Here is an 8,054-nt window from a genome sequence, read left to right as displayed (position 1 = left end):
TTAAGGAATTGCTCAATGAATAAACAGTCCTTATCCACCCTTCCTGTTTGTCTGTTCCATCCAAAGGCGCTTGGGAAGTACATGCTGGAGTATCGCATGCCAGACAGCCAAAAATGCTGAGCAGGGGAGATTTCCTCATGCTACAGGCAGCGTGTTTGGCTCAAAGCTTTGTTCTGCCTCCAGCGCCTGCAAGGACATTCCAAACGAAGCCCTGAAAGAGCTGAGGAGGGGAGAGGGGCATAGCAAGTCCTGCTCACACTCTCTCAGCAGTGTCACTGATGAGCTCGTTGCACATCCTGGGTGCTGAGGAAGGGGAGAAGGAATTGGGCAATTCGTGGAGCCCTCCAGCCACTGCTGTGGCTCAGCATATAGCCAGCTCAGCCCCTGCATGCTGCAGGTACAGCCAGAGCTGCCAGCTGGGGGTTACTAGTGACAGCCTCTCCCAAACCCCATGACATATAGATTACACAGCACAGGGGTAGAATCTGCTCCAAAGGGGTCTTTAAACACGGCTAAGGCTCCCTGGCCCCCCTTCCCTGCCACGCTGCCTCATGTGATGTGGCTCTTAGCAGCCCAGCTTTGAACATCTGCTTTAAACATAATGCTGGAACTCTAAGGGACAGGACTACCTGCTGCAGGGGTTCTGGCATCCTTAGTAGATCACAGACCTTAGTAGGTCAAGAGCAGCAATTGGCAGTGCTCACTCCAAAGCAAGTCTCATTAAGTTAATGTCTATTGGAGAGAACTAAATGATGTGTTATCTCCTCTTGCAGCCATGGATGAGCTTTCGGGGATGACTGAACACAGGGGTTAAGGCTTTATTCAGTACAGTTAAGGAATAGACATACAAACAGAACAGGGCTGTGTAACTGAGGTACATGCTTCCCAATCCCAAACGCCATATGACTACAGTCCAAAACTCTGGGCTCAGAGACAAAGCCCATCCCTACCCCAGCAAAGACTTTGTTCCTGCTTTTACCCTATGTGTCACCGTGGCTTTCTCTGAGAAGCGTTGCTGACAAGCAGATCTGCACCAGGAGAGACAGGGAGATGAGGAAACAATCCCTCAGCCCAGAGTGCTGCCAGGCAGAGGCAAGAACCTTCTGCATCACTGCAGCCTGGACAATCTGCAAAGGGCCACCTCAGTTTATAGTCAGCACGTCACTCTGGATCTCATGGCTCAGCTGGGTCTGGAGGTCACTCAACTTCTTCTTCAGGCCAGACAGCGCAGAGAGAACAATGGTTTCGGGGCGCAGAGAGCCGCAAGACTCCACGTTGTAATAAAACCTGAGATTACAAGTTGGGGAGGAAGTTATCAAGTGCTCTGTGCAGAGGTGCAAAACCAGAGAGCATCCACACAGCAGTTCTAGCCCACCAGGACCCAAAACAGGGAGATCTGCTGGGAGCCCCAGCCACCAGCACTGCTGAGCTCCCAGCTGGGCACAAGCCAGCACTGCCCTGCTACCATAGCAGCCACAGACCCCCACAGAGCTCAGAGCAGCCCTCACGACCCTCTAAGATGCAAAAGTACTTGTGAGATTTTCTCCTCTCAGCTATGTGATGTGAAATCTGCATGAGGAAGCTAAGACCGGCTGTCTGCCTGCAAGCACTCCTGCAGCACATATCACCTGGAAGAGAGGGCAGCAACAGCAATCAGAGCATGAGAGACTCACACGGGTGAATAATACTGCTGATGACATCAGTGTCTCCAACATCACCCTAAGCCATCTCTCCAAGCCTCCTGTCTGCAATGCTCTACCTGGTAACAGGAACTCAGAAGAGTCACCTAGTATCTCCCAGAGGGCAAAACCTGCCAGGCCTGGGCACATCACCAGTTAACTGCAACTCCTGCTTTGCTTTTCAGGGAGCAGCAGCTCTCTGTGCTGGCAAACTCTGGTGCAGCGTATCTGACTCACACCAAAAGCAAATGCAGTGCACCCAGCCTGATCCCCCACCTCCCAGCAGAAGGAGCACATCCAGCTTCCTTACCTCTCAGGTTTCCCATTGGGGTCGTATGGAGCCTGAGCATCCTCCTCATCAATCTCCGAGTATTCACTCTTGGGCCTGGAATCAGAGAGCAGGGAAGGTCAGCATTGGATCAAGTCATGGAAAAAAGTTCAAATTAATGCAGCCCTTTCTATTTCCTCTGCCTTGAGTGGTCTGAGAAGCCAGCATAGGAAATTCCATGCCCACCACGATCTCCTGCTGGCCTCCCTCAGACCCAGTGGGGCCAAGAAAAGCTGATCCTCATGTCCTGTCATCAGTGGTCCTCAATAAAACTGCACTTCCCAACCAAACCCTCCACCTGCAACAAACTGCTGGGAAAGATAAAGCATTTATGGACCTTCACGTTACTTGCCACAACATTCATTACTGAAATCGGGGCAGAGATTGAATCTCTTTCCACCACGTCTGCTTTGAGAGTCCAGCTGCATTCCAGTGCTCTGCCAACAGCTCAGAACACAAATGCCAAGCATTTGAAGGGGCTGACCTTGCCACAGCCCTGGCAGCAAGCGTGCAGAAGGAGTATGTAAAACCAAAACCAAAACAATAACTATCCTTGGATAGCAGAGGCATTTGTCTCTGTATTGTCTTCACTAGGAGCAAGATGAACTTGGAAAGAAATCCGTTATCATCAGAGAACACAGAGCTCCAAGAGCAATCAGCATTTCTTTAGGTCCTTCAAACTTTGACACAGATTTTGTCAAGAACCTCTCAAGAGCTGTTTCCAGGGACCCAGCTTACTGCACCAAACACCAGGCTCATGAGGACACAGCCCAGTCTGCCACCATACAAAGGAATCTGCATCAGAACTGCCTTGGGCCACCCAGACAGGTAACGCCTCGCTGCAAAGGGACGCGGGCTCAACCTGTCACTTCTTAACATCCAGCACTACAGAAATTAAACCAGAGAATTTTTGCGGCACCGCAACGAAGCCTAAAATTATTTCAAACCCTGATTTGAAATTCCACATCACAGAGACGTTCCTGCTTCGCAACCATCCAGCCTCCGACCCGGACAATCAAACAAATTTCGGTGCAGTTTACCCGCCATGAATCATTTGGCAATTACAAAACTCTCCAGTTCTGCCCCCGGAGTGACGGTGACAGAGGCCAGCCCTGCACACCAACACTTCTGATGTGCTCATGACAGAGATACTGCAGAGCAGCAGCCTGCTTGGCCCACCCCCACCCAGACTGACTGAACCAGACCACAGAGGCGTCCTACAGAGCCCATCAAAGCCAAGCTTTGGGGTTTGTTCCTTCCATCCCTAAGAATGGCCTGGGATTGCTGCGGGCAGATCTCAGAATCTGGGCAGAGTCCCTTTGACAGAAAACACCTGGCAGACAGCTGGAGGTGTGGGATACAGGCTAACTGCTGCTCTCAGCAGCTCCTTTACTGAGAGCTGCCTTAGCAAGGGGCAACATAAGCAAGGCAATGGGTTTGAGTGTAGGCTCAAAGCGGACAGCGAGGAAGAACGACAGGCATTTTTGGAGTCAAGCCTGGCAACGCGGGGCCTGGGCAGGAGGAAAGCCTGCTGAGCCCCTTCTGCTGCACAGCCTCCTGTCCAGCTGCAGCTCTGCTCAGGCTTCTGTTCCCCCCAGTTTCTGCAGTCCCTGCACCAAATCCTGCTTCTGCATTGAGGTCTTCCTGACCTTGCGCAGCTCTGCCTGCTGCCCTGCAGTCACGGCAGTTCATCTGCTGTCCCTTCTAGCTCCTGCTCGCTGCTGCCTTGGCTGAAGCACCCGGTGTCTCTCTGATGCCAGTTCCAGCATGCTCAATGGCAGCATGTCTGCTGGGTGGTCATTAAGATGTGAGTTTGTACAAGAAAAAGTGACATTTAGTGACCCAAATTATGCCCTTGGCTAAAATGACGGAATCATAAAATGGTTTGGCTTCAAAAGAACCCTTAAAGACCACCCAGTCCCATCCCTTTGCTTTGAAGCTGTACTGTTTTCTGTTGACTGTAACTCTTTGAATGTGGCTATCCAGCCATGTCCCTGTCTTCCTTAGCTTTCCCAACTGTACAGTAACTGTTGAGTGGCCTGAATCACTGATGGAGCATCTGGGGAAAGGACCCAGTCAGCCCTGGGAGCACAGGTGAAGGCAATTCAGCTGTGTGACTGGAAGGGGTGGAGCCTGGCTGCACCTCTCTTAGACCTCATTTAAGGGCTGACTGCCACTGGGGAAGGATCTCTGGTTAGAGATTTGTCTCTTGTGGAGTTTCTACTGTGAGTCTAGCTCTTCAGAGACAGGTGAGCACTTCCCTTCTTTCTTTTGTAATGTCTTCCTATTGTGTTGGTCTCTTTGCTGTTACACCCATCCCTAGACACCTGTGCAGCATCTCTATTTTCTTCCCAGGATACGTAGCCCTGGTTCCACTGCCTATGTAGCTCCTTCCTTTGACCAGGAGGTCAGCCACACTGGTCTCCTGCCTTCCTTGCCTGATTTCTTATAAATGGTAATTAAGAGTTCTTTTGTCCAAACAAAAACATCTCTGAAGAGCTGCCAGCTCTCTTCTGTCCCTTTATCCCAAAGGACAATTTCTCAGGGGGTCCCACCCATTAATTTTTTACAAAACTGAGAATTTGCTCTCCTAAAACTCAGGATCCCGACTGTTCTCTTTGTTTGAGATCACAAATTCCACAAGGCCATAATTAGAGCAGCCCAGGTTGTCACTGTTCTTGGTCTCTCCAATTAGTTCATCTGTGTTGGCAAGTAACAGCCCAGTAACTGCCAATTACTAATACTTCACGTGCTTTTCTTGTGGCACAGGTTCTAATGCAAGTGGGTGGTTGGATCAGCTTTATGTGGCTGGTTTATCCGTTACCCAGGTGCTCTTCATTCTCCCTACACAAAGCACCTGACTGTTGTGTAAGAGCTCTTCAGGGGGTGGGGGAAACTAAGTGTCACCTGGGAAATCTTTTCAAGTCCTCCCTGACTGATGCAGCCTTAGTTTATCCCAGGGGGCCAACAGCAGTGAAACAAAGAATACAGAGACACCCCAGCAATTAGGTTCAGCAGCCCTTGAGTGTCAGACTGAAGTTCTACAGCTGCCATCGTGCTGGATATTGCAGGTTGGCCTTCAGGCTACATCTCTCACCCCTAAGAGGGCCAGCCTGGCCATATGCTTTAGTCAATCATGACATACCACTCCTCTGGCTTGGGATACACCGTGTGCCTCAGCGCGTTGTCTGGGTCGTACTCAAAGGCTACCCCTGCCGTGGGGTTCCACTTGGCGTGCTCCTTGCCGAAGCCCTTCTTGGCATAGGCTCTCAGCTTCAGCTCCTGGCCCTTCCGCAGCTTCACAATCAGGATGTCTACAGAAAAGCACATGCCAGTGTGAGAAGGCTGATCAGAAGAAATGAGCGTGCAGGATTGCACAAGGGAAAAGGCAGGAATTATTAGTGCCCAGGACCATGCCACCAGAAGCCAGGCCTTGCTTGGATTCTTAGAGGGGCTCTCTATGTCCCCAGAGTAGCTAAGGAACATCCTGCTAAGTACAGAAAAGTTGCAGGCATGCCCATGTACATGCTGCAGCACTTAGCATTTTTGTTTTCTAAGTTCTCAAAACTGAAGAGAGCAGTGCTCTCTGACCCTGGACACTTGTTTACTAACACAAAATGCTAACCCCACTGATGCTGGTGACTCTCAACTGTCAGTTTTAGATGTCAGCTCCAGGTTTACACAACTAGTAAACAAAGGACGGGGTTCAGAGAGACTGAGAAAAACTCATTTCCTTCAGCAGCTCTTACAGCCTGCTGAATGCCACTTACCATCCTGCTCCACGTAGTCATTGGGGTCATTGTCTCTGCTCCTAGATGTTACCTGCAGGAGAACAAAAGCAAGGAAACTAATGAGAATGCCAACCTCACGGACAGCATTACCTACTAAAATGCCTGCAGAGAGCCACTGCAGAGTGACTTACAGCAACAAACGCAGCCCACCCTATTTAATGGAAATCAGGGCAATTTAGACAGCTGCAACTCAGTTTGTGACATCCTGCTCCACCAGACTGCTCCCTCCCATAGGATAAAGAGGGTCACAGCCTGTGCCCAGTGCAGCTGCTTGGTTCTGCAACAATTCAGAGTCACCCATGACACTGCTGTAAGATGATGCATAGCACTCACAGCACCACAGCTGAAGCAAGAGACAGCAAGCTGTATCTATTGCTTTAATTAGGCACTCTGGAACAAACTTCACCACCAGAAGCAGCCCCCAGGTTGTGGTGACCTCTGGATGCAGGATTAGAGCAGGACCCTTCCAGCTGACAGCTTTTTCAAATATTCTCCATGAAGTCCCTTTGCATCTGCTCTGCTTTGGCTTTGCCAACCCTTCCCAAGGTGACTGGGCAAGAGCCATTTGGCAGCAGTGCCCTGGCCCAGGCTCCTCACACCCTGCCACGCTGAGAGCCAAGAATCGGAAAGCTGGGGGCCTCTGGGCTCCTGCCAAGCATTTGAAGGGGCTGACCTTGCCAGAGCCCTGGCAGCAAACGTGCAGATGGATGCAGCAGCACAACAGGAGGACACAAGTGCACCTGCTCCTGGTGTTCAAGGCAAGACGAATAGGCTGCCTCACCCATGAGATGAGGATGCAGGGTAAGGCTTTAACAAGACCACACTGACTTAGATGTCATCAGACAGCAAGTGAAGAATGAGACAACAAAAAGAAGCACAATGGCACACAACTCCATTTCTGCAAATATTCCTGCTTTGTGCTCCTGTTATATTCTAAGTGAGCATTTATGGCAGTATGAGATGTTCCTGAAAGCTTCCTTTTGTCTGTACCCCATGCATTAGCCACCCCAGCCTCAATGGGAATGCAGAGAGGGGACATGCTGACAGGCAGAGATTGCACAGACCGGAATGACACGGGGGTTGTTGGAGATGAGGTCACGGGATGTGACGTGCCGAGTCTGGTCCTCATTGCAGCGGACATCAAGGGTGAACTCCACAGAGCACTCTGGACAGAATTCATCACACGTGCAGTCCTGGAACAGACACAGGTCAAAGTGCTCTCAGCAAGAATTTATGGGATTTCCCATCAGATCAAGCACCCATCACCAAAACAAGCACCCGAGACATTTTACTTTACTCACTCTGGAATATTGCATCTTATCCACAATGTCATCGCTGGTGAGTGGGATGAGACCTGTGGAAAGAGGGTAATGAGACACGGCTGGGTGAGATGAGGGGAATGCAGAGGAACAGCAGCCTTGTGATAAAGGTATTGCAACAGTCTGGAGACAAGTTGTGCCCGGCACTCACCCAGTCTGTGGGCAATGAATTCATCATGGAGCACTGAGGAGTTGGCATCTATCTGGACCCAGTCAATAGCTGCAAAGAAGAACAAAATGAGCTGAGAACAAGCTAGACAAAGGGGAATGGCTCTAACCTAACAGAGGGGAGATTTAGATGAGATGTAAAAAATCCTTTACTTAGAGTGTAATGAGGCCCTGGTATAGCTGCCCAGAGAGGTTGTGGATACTCCATCCCTGGAGAAGGCACTCAAGGCCAGGCTGAAGGGGATCCTAGGCAGCCTTACATTAGGAAATACTAGTTTTCTGAAAGAGTGGTCAGGCACTGGAATGAGCTGCCCAGGGAGGTGGTGGAGTCACCGACCCTGGAGATGTTCAAGGTGTTGGATTTTGTGTTGAGGGATGTGGTTTAGTGAGTACTGCTGGTGACAGGTGGATGGTTGGACTGGATGATCTTGTAGGTCTTTTCCAACCTGTTTCTGTGATTCTGGTGGGATAGGGGGCACCCAGCATACGGCAGGGATTGGAGCTGGATGATCTTTAAGGCTCCCTCCAACCTAAGCCGTTCTCTGACAACCGAGTGGTTGATGCGGGCACAGAGAACAGCAGAGCACTCGCTGATTGCAGGGTGAAGGCAGCGTGGAGGGGAAAGCAGAAGGACCGTGACCACCGCCAGACAAAACAGCAAAGAAACCAGTACCTATAATGGGCACCTCCGCTATGAACACCCTCCGGATGGAGTTGGCCACGCTGCAAGAAACACCTCCGTTCAGCGCCCAGAACCGCGGGCCATCCC

At 50.7% G+C, this 8,054-nt stretch overlaps 1 protein-coding gene across 1 annotated transcript in view; it reads right to left on the bottom strand.

The window, feature by feature from the left end:
• Positions 1-794: 794 nt before the first annotated feature.
• The window catches only part of POLR2C (RNA polymerase II subunit C), a 7,412-nt gene continuing 152 nt past the window's right edge, over positions 795-8,054 (bottom strand). The window contains exons 2-9 of the mRNA XM_010718015.3: positions 7,959-8,050; positions 7,269-7,337; positions 7,100-7,152; positions 6,863-6,991; positions 5,778-5,829; positions 5,153-5,321; positions 1,990-2,064; positions 795-1,287 (exon numbers count right to left, since the gene is read on the bottom strand). Coding sequence (XP_010716317.1) covers positions 1,143-1,287; positions 1,990-2,064; positions 5,153-5,321; positions 5,778-5,829; positions 6,863-6,991; positions 7,100-7,152; positions 7,269-7,337; positions 7,959-8,050 — 784 coding nt within the window. The 3' untranslated portion in view covers positions 795-1,142. The remainder of the gene's footprint in view (positions 1,288-1,989; positions 2,065-5,152; positions 5,322-5,777; positions 5,830-6,862; positions 6,992-7,099; positions 7,153-7,268; positions 7,338-7,958; positions 8,051-8,054) is intronic.

This window comes from Meleagris gallopavo, chromosome 13 (assembly GCF_000146605.3).
Source record: "Meleagris gallopavo isolate NT-WF06-2002-E0010 breed Aviagen turkey brand Nicholas breeding stock chromosome 13, Turkey_5.1, whole genome shotgun sequence".
Classification (NCBI taxonomy): Eukaryota; Metazoa; Chordata; class Aves; order Galliformes; family Phasianidae; genus Meleagris; species Meleagris gallopavo.
This window is presented reverse-complemented; position numbering and strand designations above follow the sequence as displayed.